This window comes from Anomaloglossus baeobatrachus, chromosome 1 (assembly GCF_048569485.1).
Source record: "Anomaloglossus baeobatrachus isolate aAnoBae1 chromosome 1, aAnoBae1.hap1, whole genome shotgun sequence".
NCBI lineage: Eukaryota > Metazoa > Chordata > Amphibia > Anura > Aromobatidae > Anomaloglossus > Anomaloglossus baeobatrachus.
In genome coordinates, this window is record NC_134353.1 from 393,687,636 (window position 1) to 393,703,860 (window position 16,225).

General features: G+C 45.6%; 1 protein-coding gene across 1 annotated transcript in view; it reads left to right on the forward strand.

The window, feature by feature from the left end:
• Window positions 1-16,225, forward strand: part of UPF1 (UPF1 RNA helicase and ATPase) — a 184,872-nt gene that overhangs the window by 58,720 nt on the left and 109,927 nt on the right. Inside the window, exons 4-8 of the mRNA XM_075352561.1 lie at window positions 848-1,015; window positions 2,277-2,457; window positions 4,867-5,028; window positions 9,283-9,367; window positions 12,659-12,757. Of these exons, the coding sequence (XP_075208676.1) occupies window positions 848-1,015; window positions 2,277-2,457; window positions 4,867-5,028; window positions 9,283-9,367; window positions 12,659-12,757 (695 nt within the window). The remainder of the gene's footprint in view (window positions 1-847; window positions 1,016-2,276; window positions 2,458-4,866; window positions 5,029-9,282; window positions 9,368-12,658; window positions 12,758-16,225) is intronic.

Consider the following 16,225-nt stretch of genomic DNA (forward strand, 5'->3'; position numbering starts at 1 on the left):
GCGGTCTCGGCGACAGATGACCCTGAGACCGTGAATGCCGAACAGTATGTTGTCTGCTGGTGGTGATACCCCCAGAGCAGTGTACCTAATGCCGTCAGGTGCTACCCACAGAGCAGTGTACCTAATGCCATCAGGTCCCACCCCCAGAGCAGTGTACCTGATGGGGTCGGGTGATGATACCCCCAGAGCAGTGTACCTGATGGGGTCGGGTGATACCCCCAGAGCAGTGTACCTGATGGGGTCGGGTGATGATACCCCCAGAGCAGTGTACCTGATGGGGTCGGGTGAGGATACCCCCAGAGCAGTGTACCTGATGGGGTCGGGTGATATCCCCCCTCCTTCCCCACAATATACCAAAGAATATATTCCTCAGAATTCCAAGGTTTCCTGTTGTGTAGTTTTGGTGGTTTTTTTTGTTTTTTTTTGTCAGTACACTGTATGGTAAAATGAATGGTGTAATTCAAAAGTACAACTTGTCCTGCAAAAAGCAAGACCTCCAATGTCTGTCGATGGAAAATGTAAAAGCTTATGGCCCTTGGAAGAAGGGGAGAAAAAAACCTCCCACCATAACAGAAATTGGCCATGTTGGGGATGGGGTTAAAGGAACAACACAGGCAACAGGGCAAGAAACCTGAATACAGCAAATGTGAGGCAGACCCACATACTTCTTGGTTCAATAAAAGGCTTTAAAATGCTAGGATTTTTTTTCCTGTTGTAAAATATGTAATGTGACCTCTTGGTGGGGGACCTCCACTGGTCTGATATTGGGCACCTGTCATATGGAGAGATCATCAGATTGATAAACTTGAAAACCCCTTGAATTTAATGTTGTGATTTTGCTTTCCAGCCACATTGTGAATCATCTGGTGAGAGCAAAGTGTAAAGAGGTTACTCTGCATAAGGATGGTCCACTTGGCGAGACAGTGCTGGAGTGCTACAATTGTGGCTGCCGCAATGTATTTCTCCTGGGATTCATTCCAGCCAAGGCAGATTCTGTTGTTGTGCTCCTGTGCAGGTTAGTATTGTTCATTTATTGGTTGCCAACTGACCAAATGTGTGCAATTTGCTCTTTTGGGACACTGAGTTGCATTTGGCAATCTTAGCACTGTGCTACTTGCAGCCTGTGACCAAAAACTCAGCAGCTTGGACAGTCATGTTGCCTGCTGCAATACAACCATTAATCGGCTGTAATGTAATGCAACATTGTGACTTTATCGCATGACTAAAGTCGCTGTATAGCCCTAGTCCTTGCTAAAATTATTTGTATATATTTTCTTTTTATTCTGTACTTTTACAAAGTTGTAAGCGACCTGTTTTATTTTTATTTCATCTATACAATCTAAATATTTAAGAACTTCATGGGGTTTGAGTTGTAATTTCCACACTTTTATCACAAGGTGAAAAGTGACGAGCAGTACTGCGAGTGCATCGCATGACACTTGGCTCCCGCTCTGCTAGAGTGTAAGCACTGTGTTGTCATCCTGCGATCGGACCACAGCTGCGGAGGAGAGGGAGGGACGAATCTCCCCATTTCCTTTTATTGTCAGCTGATGCGATTATCGCACTGCACTCCGTTGTAATGCGAGTGCAGTGCGATTTTTCTCTTGCACCCATAGACTTGTATGGGTGTGAGAGAAAACAAATCTAATTCCATGCATACTGCAATTGTTTTCTCGGTCCGAAAAATCGCTCATGGGAGTGACCCCATAGAGTAACTGGTCGCATTCCACTCGCTCCATTTTACTCGCCGTGTGTCCTTCGTTTTAAATTACATCCCTTATCACTCGCTGTCAGTAGAAAAAGGAAGTGCAATATACACTTTTGATTCAGGCAGGGTTCTTTTTTCTTTTTGCCCACTACACTGTATATATTTTTTTTTTTTTTTTTTAAGGAACATACGCAGCATGCATATTTTATTTTCTCCCACATTGTTTTTCTCTTAGAGCCCCCCATTTTTTATTGGTTATAATTGATCACAAGAAAAGCTGGTTATCTGCACTTCTACCATGTACAATATAGTGTTGCTCTCCTGGCTGTTTATATTCTGATTTACTTGTAGCATTCTCCTTTTCATGTGATGCTAAACATTTGCTCCATATAATGTTACTTTCTTTTGTGTGTTTTTTTTTTTGTTTTTTTTGTAAAAAAAAAAAAAAAATTGAGGGGAAAAATCATTCCACTGTTAGTTAAAAGAAAATAAAACCAAACTTGTGAGCGTAGGTAAATGTTGCTGCATACTCCTTTCATGCATATTACCAGTGATTTTGTTTTCATAGGCAACCATGTGCAAGTCAGAGCAGTTTAAAGGACATTAACTGGGACAGCTCGCAGTGGCAGCCTCTGATTCAGGACCGTTGCTTCCTCTCTTGGTTGGTGAAGATCCCCTCTGAACAGGAGCAGCTGAGAGCTCGCCAAATTACTGCTCAGCAAATAAACAAACTGGAAGAGTTGTGGAAGGTAATGTCGTTGGACGTGCTGGGAAAACTTTGGAACGCGAGGATTTAGATCATTGTCATAAATCAGACTTTCTCATTCTTAGTATAATTCTCCTTTAGGGTATGTGCGCACTAGGCGTTTTTTTCACGCTGCGTTTTTATGTGCGTTTTTGTCTAAAAAACGCACCCGCGGCTAAAAAGCGCGGCAAAAACGCATGCGTTTTTGCCGCGATTTGGTGCGTTTTTTGCTGCGTTTTTGCTCACTGCGTTTTTAATCAGTGCACAATGCCATTAAAGATTGTTGATGAAAAAAAAAAAAAAGGTCTGATGTCATTTCCTTCTTCAAAATGTTCATTGTATGCAGGAGAGCAGACAGCTGCAGAACTAGTGTATGCAGGAGAGCAGACAGCAGCTGCAGAACTACAAGTCTCAGCATCCTCCATTCACTAGTGTATGCAGGAGAGCAGACAGCAGCTGCAGAACTACAAGTCTCAGCATCCTCCATTCACTAGTGTATGCAGGAGAGCAGACAGCAGCTGCAGAACTACAAGTCTCAGCATCCTCCATTCACTAGTGTATGCAGGAGAGCAGACAGCAGCTGCAGAACTACAAGTCTCAGCATCCTCCATTCACTAGTGTATGCAGGAGAGCAGACAGCAGCTGCAGAACTACAAGGCTCAGCATCCTCCATCCAGGACTGTATGCAGTTTTTTGCCCAAAAAGAAAAAAAAAATGACATGGGCTTCGCCATATTTTTGTATGCTAGCCGGGTACAGCAGGCAGGTACGGGCTGCCCCCAACCCCCAGCTGCCTCTTTGTACCCGGCTGGGAACCAAAAATATAGAGAAGCCCTTTTTTTAATTATTTCATGAATTTCATGAAATAATTAAAAAAAAAAAAATGACGTGGGCTTCGCCTAATTTTTGAGTCCAGCCGGGTACAACTAGGCAGCTGGGGATTGGAATCCACAGTGCAGGGTGCCCATGCTTTCTGGGCACCCCCACTGCGAATTACAGTCCGCAGCCACCCCAGAAAATGGCGCTTTCATAGACGCGCCATCTTCTGGCGCTGTATCCAACTCTTCCAGCTGCCCTGAAGCCGGGTGGCTAGCTAGGTAATAATGGAGTTAGGGCTAGCTGTATATTATCAGCTAGCCCTAAGCCCGAAATTCATGGTGTCACGCCAATATTAGACATGGCCACCATGAATTTCTAGTAATGATAAAAAAAAAAAACACAACACACAGAAAAATATTTTTATTATAAATAAAACACAACACAATTAGTGACTCCATCTTTATTGAAATAAAGAACCCCCCTTCGCAGTAATCCTGGGTCAGGGTCCCGCGCCGTCCAATCCGGATCCAATATCATCTGATCGGTTTGCTGGAAGGCAAAGCGATCAGATGATGTGTCAGGATCAAGTGCCTGAATCCCATCACACATCAGCTGATTGTATAAAAGCCGGTTATACAATCAGCAGATGCAGCAGTGCAAAAAAAAAATAAAAATAATACTCACTTATGTGCTGATTACCGGCAGCTCCTGGAGCGATCGATTGGACGGGAGTCTGATCCTGTCCCATCGCTGCAGGAGCTGCCGGTAATCAGCTGATGAAGTCCCCTGACAGCAGGATCAGCTGATAGCCGGCCGGGCGCGAAAAAGCCGGCGAGACTACGATCAGCTGATGCGTCAGGTGACTGCATCAGGTGATCCACCACCAGGTCCTGCAAGCAAGGTCCTGCCCCGGGGAGACTGCACACAGCCAGAGCGGCGGTACCGGGACAGGAGCTGGGAGCGGGCATGGCACCGGGACCCTGCGGACAGGTGAGTATATATGACATTTTTTTTTTTTTCTACTGTTCACTTTGGTTTTCGCCGCTGCTTCCACCTCCCGCCCAGACATGGCGGCGCACGGAGCTGACATGGCACTGGGCGGGCTGTGGACGCAGCGGTGACGGTACCGGGAGGATTCACACTTCTGTGTTTACCAACAGAAGGAATCCTTCCTGTACACGTCACTGTAGTACCCACCCCTTGCGTTTATAGCTGCGTTTTTAGTCATAGAAACGCGGCTATATGCGTTTTTCATTGCGTTTTTAACATCTCATTGAATTCAATGGGTGAAAAACGCAGTGAAAAACGCAGAAATAATTGACATGCTGCGTTTTTGTGGTCACCACAAAAACGCAGCTAAAAAAAAACGCTGTGTGCAGACAGCACTTATGAAAACCCATTGACATTGCTGGGGAAGCAATGTCACTGCGTTTTCAGCACAAAAACGCGATAAAAAACGCCGCTAAAAACGCGGCAAAAACGCCTAGTGCGCACAAGGCCTTACACAAAATTTGGTTATCCTCACACTGCTCTTCTGGAGTATTCCTGGAGATTCCATGTGATAAAAAATATTTTTTTTTTTTTTTTCTTTTTAGGAAAACCCTTCAGCTACATTGGAGGATCTGGAAAAGCCTGGTGTTGATGAGGAGCCACAACATGTTTTACTTCGATATGAAGATGCTTACCAGTACCAAAATATATTTGGGCCTCTTGTTAAGCTTGAAGCTGACTATGACAAAAAGCTGAAGGAATCTCAGGTGGGTAACTTCTGCCAGCTCAGAATTAATTTAATAGTCACGTGTGGAGATTTACTTTGTGTGGTTATTTTATTAACTATAACTATTAACCCCTTCATTCCCCTGGCCAGTTTTCATTTTTGCGGTGGTGTTTTTTTTTTCCACCCTCTTGCAAGATTCATAACATAATGCAATGTAAGGGCTTATTTGGTTGAAGGTTTTTTTGCTTTTTGCAAAGTGAGAATGACACTATTTTTACCATATAATATTTTATATATACACACTACAGTTCAAAAGTTTGGGGTCACCCAGACAATTTTGTCTTTTCCATGAAAAATAATACTTTTATTTATCAAATGAGTTGTATAATAAATAGAGCATATAGTCCAGACATTGACCAGGTTAGAAATAATGATTTTTACTTGAAATAATTTCTCCTTCAAACTTTGCTTTCGTCACAGATTGCTCCTTTGCAGCAATTCCAGCTTTGCAGACTCTTGGCATTCTAGCTGTTAATTTGTGGAGGTAATCTGGAGATATATCACTCCATGCTTCCCCCCTCCCACAAGTTGGATTGGCTTGATGGGCACTTTTTGTGTACTATACAGTCAAGCTGCTCCCACAAAAGCTCAATAGGGTTGAGATCTGGTGACTGGGCTGGCCACTCCATTACAGATAGAATACCAGCTTCCTGCTTCTTCCCTAAATAGTTCATGCCTAATTTGGAGGTGTACTTTGTACAATCAAGCGCTGTCTACAAGGAATGTCATGGCGTTGCAAAATGGAGTGATAGCCTTCCTTATTCAAAATCCCTTTTGACTTGTACAAGTCTCCCACTTTACCAGCAGCAAAGCAACCCCAGACCATCACATTACTTCCACCATGCTTGACAGATGGTGTCAGGCACTTTTCCAGCATCTTTTCAGTTTTTCTGCATCTCACAAATGTTCTTCTGTGTGATCCAAACACCTCAAACATAGATTCATCTGTCAATAACCACTTTTTTCCAATCTTCCTCAGTCCAATGTCTGTGTTTTTTTGCCCATATTAATCTTTTCCTTTTATTAGCCAGTCTCAGATATGGCTTTTTTTTTTTTTTTTGCCACTCTGCCCTGAAGGCCAGCATCCCAGAGTCGCCTCTTCACTGTAGACGTTGACACTGGCGTTTTGCAGGTACTATTTAATGAAGCTGCCAGTTGAGGACCTGTGAGGCGTCGATTTCTCAAACTAGAGACTCTAATGTACTTGTCTTGTTGCTCAGTTGTGCAGCGGGGCCTCCCACTTCTTTCTACTCTGGTTAGAGCCTTTTTGTGCTCTCCTCTGAAGAGAGTAGTACGCACCGTTGTAGGAAATCTTCAGTTTCTTAACAATTTCTCGCATGGAATATCCTTCATTTCTAAGAACAAGAATAAACTGTCGAGTTTCACATGAAAGTTCTCTTTTTCTGGCCATTTTGAGAGTTTAATGGAACCAACAAATGTAATGATCCAGCTTTTTAACTAGCTCAAAGGAAGGTCAGTGTTATAGCTCCTCTAATCAGCAAAACTGTTTTCATCTGTGCTAATATACTTGCACAAGGGTTTTCAAGGGATATCTAAACATCCATTAGCCTTCTATATACATATAATTTTTCTTTGTCATTTTGGAGAATATAAAAATGCACAATTCCATATACCGTATTTTTCGGACCATAAGACGCACCATAGTTTTAGAGGAGGAAAATAGGAAAATATTATTTTTAAGCAAAAAATGGGGTCATGACACACTGTTATGGGGTGAGGATCTGCTTCTGACACAGTATGGGGTTAATTTAAAAAAAAACACATAAAAAACTGCGTGCGGTTCCCCCAATTTTGATAACCAGCCAAGATAGTCTCACAGCTGGGGGCTGGTATTCTCAGGCTGGGGAGACTCACGTTATTTTTAGGCTTAGGGGGCTCCCAATATCACAAGCTGCCGCCCAGAATTGCCGCATCCATTGGATGCGACAATCCTGGGACTTTTCCCAGCTCATCCCGATTGCCCTGATGCAGGGGCAATTGGGATAATAAGGAGTTAATGGCAGCAGCCCATAGCTGCTACTAAGTCCTAGCTTAGTGATGGCAGGCGTCTGAGACACCCTTTCATCACTAAACTGTAAGTAAAAGTAGATAAACACAAACACATAAATTCTTTATTTGAAATAAAAGACAAAAAAACACCATCTTTCACCACTTTATTAACCCCTAAAACACCTCGGTCCGACGTAATCCACACGATGTCCCCCGACGCATCCAGCTCTGCTACATCTGACAATCACAGTGCGGCCATAGAACACGACCGCTCCCTGTGAGGGTCAGGCCACAAGTGAAGTGAGCCGGGATCAGCGGTGACTAGCTGTCACCGCACATCACCTCACTGAAGTCACCGCGGATCTCGTGGTCACTTCAGCCGCGGCCGGATTTGCAGTATCAGCTGGAGGACTCCCACTTTATACTCCTCTCCTCACTCCACGCAGCATCGCGGTGTCTTCCTGTCTGTGTCAGCAGCAGCGCCGCTGACCTATGTGGAGCAGTGTGTGTAGGGATGACGTCATCGCTGTGATCATCGCTCTCCACACACAGCGAGCCGGCAGACAGGAGGACACTGCGATGCTGCAGGGAACTGTGACCGGTGAGTATACCGTACTTATTCACTGCCCTCCGCGCTGATGATGGTGCACGGGGGGGCAGTGAATATAGCCGCACATGATCACTCCAGGCTGTAGTTGCCAGGGGTGATCACGCGGGCCGGCTCTTTAGTATGCGCGCATCCCTCGCCCATCATCCCGCCCACCTGTCAGCGCCGGTTTCAACTCTGAGAGATGATGGGCGGGAGGATGGGTGCGCATATGAAATGAGCGGGCCCACGTGGTCAGAGTAGCGCTGCTACAGCCTGCTCCTGCCTCTGATGACCCGCTCCACCACCACTGCACCGCAGCCATCGAACTATAAGACACACCCTCCACTTTCCCCCAAAATTTGGTTGAAAAAAGTGCGTCTTTTAGTCCGAAAAATACGGTACTTTAGTGTTAATATGATCAAGCAAAATGTTTGTCAGTTAGACGACACTACAACCTTTACTTTGAAGGGTTCACATCTAACACTAGATCTTGTAATTCCATCCATGTGTTTTTCACCCCATCCTACTCTGCAAATATTGGGTTACCACTGAAGCTGAGATGTGTAGTGCTACATAAATATGCAGCTCACATAGTCCAATCCTATTTGGTCACCTTTTTAACATAATTGCAATGCCACAAGGTTTATTTGCCACAAAAGATGCTTTAAAGGGAATCTGTCATCATGTTATTGCTATAGAAGCTGAAGACCGCATGCTAAAATGGTTAACACACACATAATTCAGGGATAGCTGTCATGTCAAGGTCAGATCTGTTTATTTGCTACGTATGTTTGTTTAAGCAGCAAGACCCTTCTAATTGTTGGACTACAGTGTCACAGGAAGGGAAGTCCCACACTTCCTCCTCTGAGCATTGACAGGTGTCAATCTCCATACAGAGTCTGATGTCTGTGGGGACAGCTCTCAGCTCTAATACATGGCTAATCTAAAAATTCTGATTTATATCAGAACACCTGCACCCAGTAATCGAAGTGATACATCATTGGATTCAGGATCTCTTTGCCTACATCATGGTGTTCTCAGATGAGACGGCAAAAAGCTGCTGACAGATTCCCTTTAATAGAATACTCACAAGCTAGAGAGAAATCTAAAAGCACATCTTAGTAAAATGCATGGCTCACTATTTGTGTGCGCAAAATATTGCGACTTTTCTAGGTTTACTCCAGTAGGTGGAGCTTAGGCTTAGTGTCCTGGTGTGGCCAACCATGTCCAGACACATCCACTGTAATTTTATGCTAGAAAGATCCATAAATTACAGTAGAAATTCAGCCAATAGCTGAAGTAATCGGTTACTGACACATGAAAGCTCCAAAATTAGACAAAACAGAAATGAATTAGAATGACAGTCTTGGTTAATCTGCCTCCATATTCCCTGAGCAACCTCAAAGTTAACAGTTTACCGTTCTATCGATAGTTCAATCCATCCAACGCATGCCGATGGGGAAAGGATACTTCCGAAATAGATTGCTGGGGTGTGACTGTATGAGCAGTAATTATATCAGTGTGCATATATTCTGATGGAACTTCCCTTGTAAAATGCTTTGGAGTTCTTCAATCTTATACAAATGCATAGCGTTAATATTACAACTTGGAAAATGTGACTTCAACTTTTTCTAGACACAGGACAATATAACAGTGCGATGGGACCTTGGACTCAACAAGAAGAGGATTGCTTACTTCACTTTGCCAAAAACCGATTCTGGTAATGTACATTTCTTTCTTAATGACAGTTTTACTAAAAATACAACTAATCTAGTAATAATGTTTGAGTATTATGCCAGTAAATTTCCTAGTTGGGTAGTATTTAAGCAGCTTGTGGGGCATTACCTTGATTATTGGCTGGTGAATTCCTTGCACTCCATCACAGATGCGCACAATACATTTATACCTTTTACAGTTGTTGCCTATTACCAACCATCATGTTGCCGCTTTCGTGAATGTTTTGGGTTGGTTTTTTTTGGGTGAAGTGGGATGGACCTCAATGATGAGAGCGACAGCTTTGCTTATGTCTTTCTTCCTTAAGTCTTGTCCTAAGAATGTGAAGTGCATGTTCGATGGGGTTGAGAGCTGGTGAGTGATGCGGCCATTGTAGCATATTCCACCTCTTTACCTTAAACTCCTGAGTTGCTTTCGCAGCAGATTTAAGGTCATTGGACGGCACTTCACCATGCAAATTGACAATCGACCTCGCTACGTTTTTTTTAATCGGAACAAAAAGTATATCCTTGTACACTTCAGAATTCACCCTGCTGCTTCTGTTGTCAGTGACCTCAATAAACACTAGTGACTCAGTGCCATTGGAAGCCATGCATGCCCGGCCATCACACTGCCTCCACCGTGTTTTAAAGTGGATGCGGTGTGCTTTAGATCATGAGCCTTTCCAACCAACAGGTTGATGTTAGCTTCATCTGTCCAAAGAAGGCTTTTCCAGAAATCGGCTGGTTTCTTTAGATACTTGTGGGGTTTTTTTTTTTTTCTTTTTCGCAAAGTGTAATCTGGCCTTTCTGTTTTCAAATCTGATTTAATGGGTTTGCACTTTTTTGTCATGAAGCCTTATCTTTATGGTACTGAAACACTTCCTGGACAGTGTTCTTCACTTGGGTGGATATTGTGAAGGGATTTTCCTTCACTATTGATAGGATTGTGTGATTGTTCACCACTATTGTTCTCCGTGGACATCCATACCATTTTAAGCTGGGTTTACACACTGCAACATCTCAAACGACATCGCTGTAACGTCACCGGTTTTGTGACGCAATAGCGATGTTGTTTGCGATGTTGCAGTGTGTGAAACCTATCAGCGACCTGGCCCCTGCTGTGAAGTTGTAATCGTTACAAATCGTTCAGGACCATTCCTAGGTCCTTTGTTTCCCGCTGTGCAGCATGAAGTTTCAGTGTGTGAAGCCTTTTCAGCGACTTTGTTAGCAACTTCCCTTTCAAAAGGCTGCTTATCAACGTCCCCAAACAACCAGCTAGGTCGCTCTGCAGGTCCGGATCGCTGTTGAGGTGTTGGCCAGGTTTGCCTATTTGAACGCTCACCAGAGACTTAGCAGAGACTTAAAGAGGTCGCTATTGCGTCACCAAACCGGTGACGTTACAGCGATGTCCTTTGCGATGTTGCAGCGTGTAAACCCAGCTTTAGAGTTACCAAGCTTTATTTTTTTTTATTTTACTGACAGTACCAAATAATGTTCTGTTCTTCTTCCATTGAGCGTTCCTTTTGTTGTGTATTTACAGCAGCTTTGAAATGCAAATCAGCTCCATTGATATGGAATCAGCTCCAGACCTTTTACCTGATAATAGATGGTGGATTGAGATAATTGTCCTATTACTTTTACTGGCTTGAAATATAGGTGCAGCTGCATATTAAAGGGGTTATCCACTACTGGGACAACGCCTCAAGCCACTTTTCCCTCTATTAAAATCAGAAAGCCTATACTCATCCCTGGTGCTAGAACGGTTTTAGCGGTGTCTGGACTTGTTTTCCCCAAGCTCATGTGAGTTTGTGACATCATGCTCACCCTTAGAACAATCAGACACCTTCTGTCTTCCTGCCTTCGGACTAATTTAATCAATAGGAAGTGAGAGCTGCCGCACCCAGTAGTTTTCTTATATATCCAATAGTCAGAGCTAGCCAGTTCTCTAGTTGCATCCCAGCACCCTTAGAGCTAATGAAGCATGTCACAGCTGTCAATCACGCAGCAGACATCATAAGTCCAGAGCTGAGATTTCAGTGAATGAAATTGAAGTAATACTAAATTGTCCTCATGATGTTGACCCCCTGATAACACCGCATGTTCTACATGAGTTCCTGTTCCAGCTGGTCTCTAGCTTTTGAAACGCTAGTTTTCCAATACAGCTTGAAATGTTTTAAAGCACAATGCTTCTCGAGCTTTGAGCTGCTGCACTAGACAAATATTCACAGCCTAAGGCCATGTGCCCACGGGACTCTGTATCCGCAAATTTTGCCGCGGAAAACCTGATTTATCTGGATTTTCTAGGTAAATCTGCAGGTTTGCGCAAGTACAGACACTCCCCATGTTATCCTATGGGACATGGGGAGTGCTGTGTCCATGCTGCGGATATCCCACAGCCGCTTATAACTGCATGTCAGTTATTCCTGCGGAAATACCTGCGGAATTCCCGCTCCTCCACTATGGAGATAGAGGCCGGGACTTCCGCAGTTAAGTCGCACGAATGTCCGCAGGTTTACTGCAGATATTTAGCTGAAATCCGACAGCAATGTATAGCTGTGGATTCTGGGGATCAGCTGTGGGAAACCTGTGGACGTACCTGCGGGCACATAGCCTAAAGGGGACTTTACACGCAGCGATATCGCTAACGATATGTCGTTAGGGTCACAGAATTCGTGACGCACATCTGGCGTCGTTAGCGACATCGTTGTTTGTGACACCTTTGAGCGAGTGCTAACGATCAGAAATACTCACCTGATCGTTGACACGTCATTAATTTCCCAAATATCGTTGCTGGTGCTAGACGCAGGTTGTTTGTCGTTCCTGAGGCAGCACACATTGCTACGTGTGACACCCCGGGAACGAAGAACAGCTTACCTGCGTCCTCCGGCAACGAGGTGGGTGTGTCGTTAATGCGGCTGGTCTCCGCCCCTCCGCTTCTATTGGCAGGCCGCTGTGTGACGGCGCACGAACCTCCCCCTTAAAGAGGTTGTTCGCCGCCCACAGCGACATTGTTAGGAAGGTATGTGCGTGTTACACATCCTAGTGATATTGTGCGCCACGTGCAGCGATTTGCCCGTGACGCACAAACGACGGGGGCGGGTGCTTTCATGAGCGACATCGCTAGCGATGTCGCAGCGTGTAAAGCGGCCTTTAGTCTTTGAAGTTGTCTGTCGTTATGTTCATAGAAAGCAGTTTTTTCATTGTCCTTATTGTTTGTCAGTAAATAGCTGAAGGACTATTATTTAACCATAATCCGCATAAATATACTTGAATTCTTTTTTTTTTTCTTCTTTCAGATATGCGTTTAATGCAAGGAGATGAAATCTGTTTGAGATATAAAGGTGACCTTGCGCCTTTGTGGAAAGGAATTGGACATGTCATCAAAGTCCCTGACAGTATCCTTTCAGAGCATCAATAAAAGTGATTTCTTAACCTATTAATGTCTGAAAACTACTGCTAAACAGAAGCCTACTAAATATAAAAAAGCGAGTTTAATAATTTGGTCACAAGGGGTGATATATGATTATAATGTCTAGGCTTGTGGTGTAAAACTGCCAAATCGTATGCCAACACTTGTTCTGATTTGTGAGTTACCTTGGATATCTTTCATTTGTTGAATAGAATGTAAAGTATGAATATGGCGATAACTAGATGCATTTTCTGGATTATAGGACACTCCTTACTACTAGCTCAGGTTTACACAGTAGAAAATTAAAAAAAAAAAACTAACTCTCCAAATAGCTCTTCTCCGGCGGGTTAAAATGAAGGGGTCAATTTCACTATTCTTCATACACTAGTGTAGAATAGGTAGGACATGGCTCTGTTTAGGGTTTCTATGCAACTTGTGTTTCTTTGTCGCTCCATTGGGAGACCCAGACAATTGGGTGTATAGCTACTGCCTCCGGAGGCCACACAAAGTATTACACTTTAAAAAGTGTAACTCCTCCCCTCTGCCTATACACCCCCCCCGTGCATCACGGGCTCCTCAGTTTTTATGCTTTGTGTTGAAGGAGGCACACATTCACTCATGCTCCCATTTTAGTCAGCAGCAGCTGCTGATTATATCGGATGGAAGAAAAGAGGGCCCATAACAGGGCCCCCGGCATGCTCCCTTCTCACCCCACTGAGTCGGCGGTGTTGTTAAGGTTGAGGTACCCATTGCGGGTACACAGGCTGGAGCCACATGCCGTTTTCCTTCCCCATCCCTTAGGGGCTCTGGGAGAAGTGGGATCCTATCCGGTCATCCAGGCACTGGGACCGGGCTCCCTCCGCAGCCCCTGGGGGAATCTGACGGACAGGAGACTGAGTATCATCAGGGACAGGGCCCTGCATCTACAGGTACTCTGTGTCCCCTTGGGGACGGTGCATGGAGCACTTTGGCCTCAGACGCTGCAGCGACTGCGGTGTTGGTATGAGACCGGGACTACCGCGCCGACCGTGCCTGCTTGCCGGCCGCGGTTTTAACTTTAGTCCCCGGCTTTTGCGGCCTAGTGCCTTAAACTCCCGCCCCCGGGCCTGCCAGTCAGGGGTAAGGGCGGGACGGTCGGTCTGACGCCGACAGTGAGGGCTGGAGCACACTTAGCTGTCCTCCTCCCCCCTCACTAATCACTCTGGGGCACCAGTTTCCCGCACTTTTTTAGTTACGCCCACGGCTCCCTCCTCCCCTGTGAACGCCGACAGCCATGTTTTAAGCACATTCTGCCGGTGGAGGACTTCTGGCTGCAGCCCTGGAAGGCCAGAGGCAGGGAATCTGGTGGCCACACACACACCGCTTGAGCGGTCGGTGCTGGTCCCCCTAGAGTGCCGAAGTGTGTGTGTGTATATGTATATTATATATATATATATATATATATATATATATATATATATATATATATATATATATATATATATATATATATATATATATATATATATATATATATATATATATATATATATATATATATATATATATTTGTATACTTTTTCTCGGGTCGACTGTACTGTTAGCTTGTGGCTATATATCCCTCAGGGATCACTCTCCTGGGAGACAACAGCATGTCGTTCACATGGAGCAAGTGTGCCAAGACACAGGGTTATTTGCAACCTGTACCTCTTGTGCAGCTATGCTACCTGCAGGTTCCACCTACCCTCATTGTGAGCAATGCTCGGGCCCGGTGGCACTCGCTCAGCCGGAGCCTGGGGTACTGGTGGGACCCTCGGCCCAGGTAGAATCGCCGGCTTTCCCCGTCCAGGTGGCAGGGACAGAGTTTGCAGTTTTAGCTGAGAAACTCTGAGTCACTGTCACAATCCATGGCTCAGTCTATGAACAAATGGTCTGCTAAGATACTAGAAGCCTTGCAGTCCAGACCGGCCCTTACACAGGCCCCGGGCACTGCGGGATTGCCCCCAGGCCCCTCTCGGTCTGCGACGAAGCGTGCTCCTGGGGTGGCCTCTAGTTATTACGTGGAGGACTCCGGCACGGACCGCAGTCCCAGACCGGCTAAGCGGGCTCGCTTAGAATCTTCCCCGACTTCATCACACTGTTCGGGGTCTCAGCTTGAGGACTCTCTAGAGGATGAGGCGGAGGTCGCAGCCCAGGACTCTGATCCTGACGTTGCTCTCAATCTTGATACACCTGAAGGGGACGCCATAGTAAATGACCTTATAGCGTCCATCAACCAGGTGCTAGATCTTTCTCCCCCACTCCACCTATAGAGGAGTAGGCCTCACAGCAGGAGAAGCACCAGTTTAGGTTTCCCAAACGTACTCTGAGTGCTTTCTTCGATCACTCTAACTTCAGAGATGCTGTCCAGAAGCACAGGGCTTTTCCGGACAAGCGCTTTACTAAACGCCTTAATGACACACGTTACCCCTTCCCCTCTGACGTAGTTAAGGGTTGGACTCAATGTCCCAAGGTGGATCCTCCAGTCTCTAGACTGGCGGCTAGATCCGTAGTATCAGTGGCAGATGGTTCATCGCTCAAGCATGCCACTGACAGGCAAATAGAGCTCATGATGAAATCCATCTATGAAGCCATAGGCGCGTTCTTTGCCCCAGCCTTTGCAGCAGTGTGGGCACTCCAGGCTATCTCAACTTGTCGGTCTGAGATTAATGCGGTCACCTGTACCTCCGCTCCGCTCGACTAGCCGTACAGCGGAAGCATCCGCCAATTCGGTGGCAGTCAGCAGGGCCATATGGCTACGCGAATGGAAGGCAGACTCTGCTTCCAAGAAGTTCTTGACCGGTTTGCCTTTTTTCTGGCGACCGATTGTTGGGCGAGCAATTGGATCCAAGGGAAAGGACTCGTCCTTACCCCAGCCAAAACCAAAGAGACCTCAGCAACGAAAAATTCAAGCGAGGTTTCGGTCCTTTCGGCCCTCAGTCACATCCCAATCCTCATCGTCCAACAGGCCACAGAAGAGCCAGAGAAACTCTTCAGCATTTCGGGTGTAAGTCATGTCCAAAGACCGCAGGAGGCACCGGCTCCAAGGCGGCCTCCTCATGACTTTCGGCCTCCCCAAACCGCATCCTCGGTCGGTGACAGGCTCTCCCGCTTTTGCGTCGCCTGGTGGCCACATGTCCAAGACCGATGGGTGAGAGACATTCTGTCTCACGGTTACAGGATAGAGTTCAGCTCTCGTCCTCCGACTCGTTTCTTTCAGAACATCTCTGCCCCCCGAGCGAACCGTTGCACTTTTTCAGGCGGTGGACACTCTGAAGACAGAAGGAGTTGTGATCCCCGTTCCCCTTCAGGAACGTGGTCGCGATTTTTACTCCAACCTGTTCGTGGTGCCAACAAAAAAGGACGGTTCATTCCGTCCCGTTTTGGACCTCAAATTGCTCAACAGACTTGTGAGAACCAGGCGGTTTCGCATGGA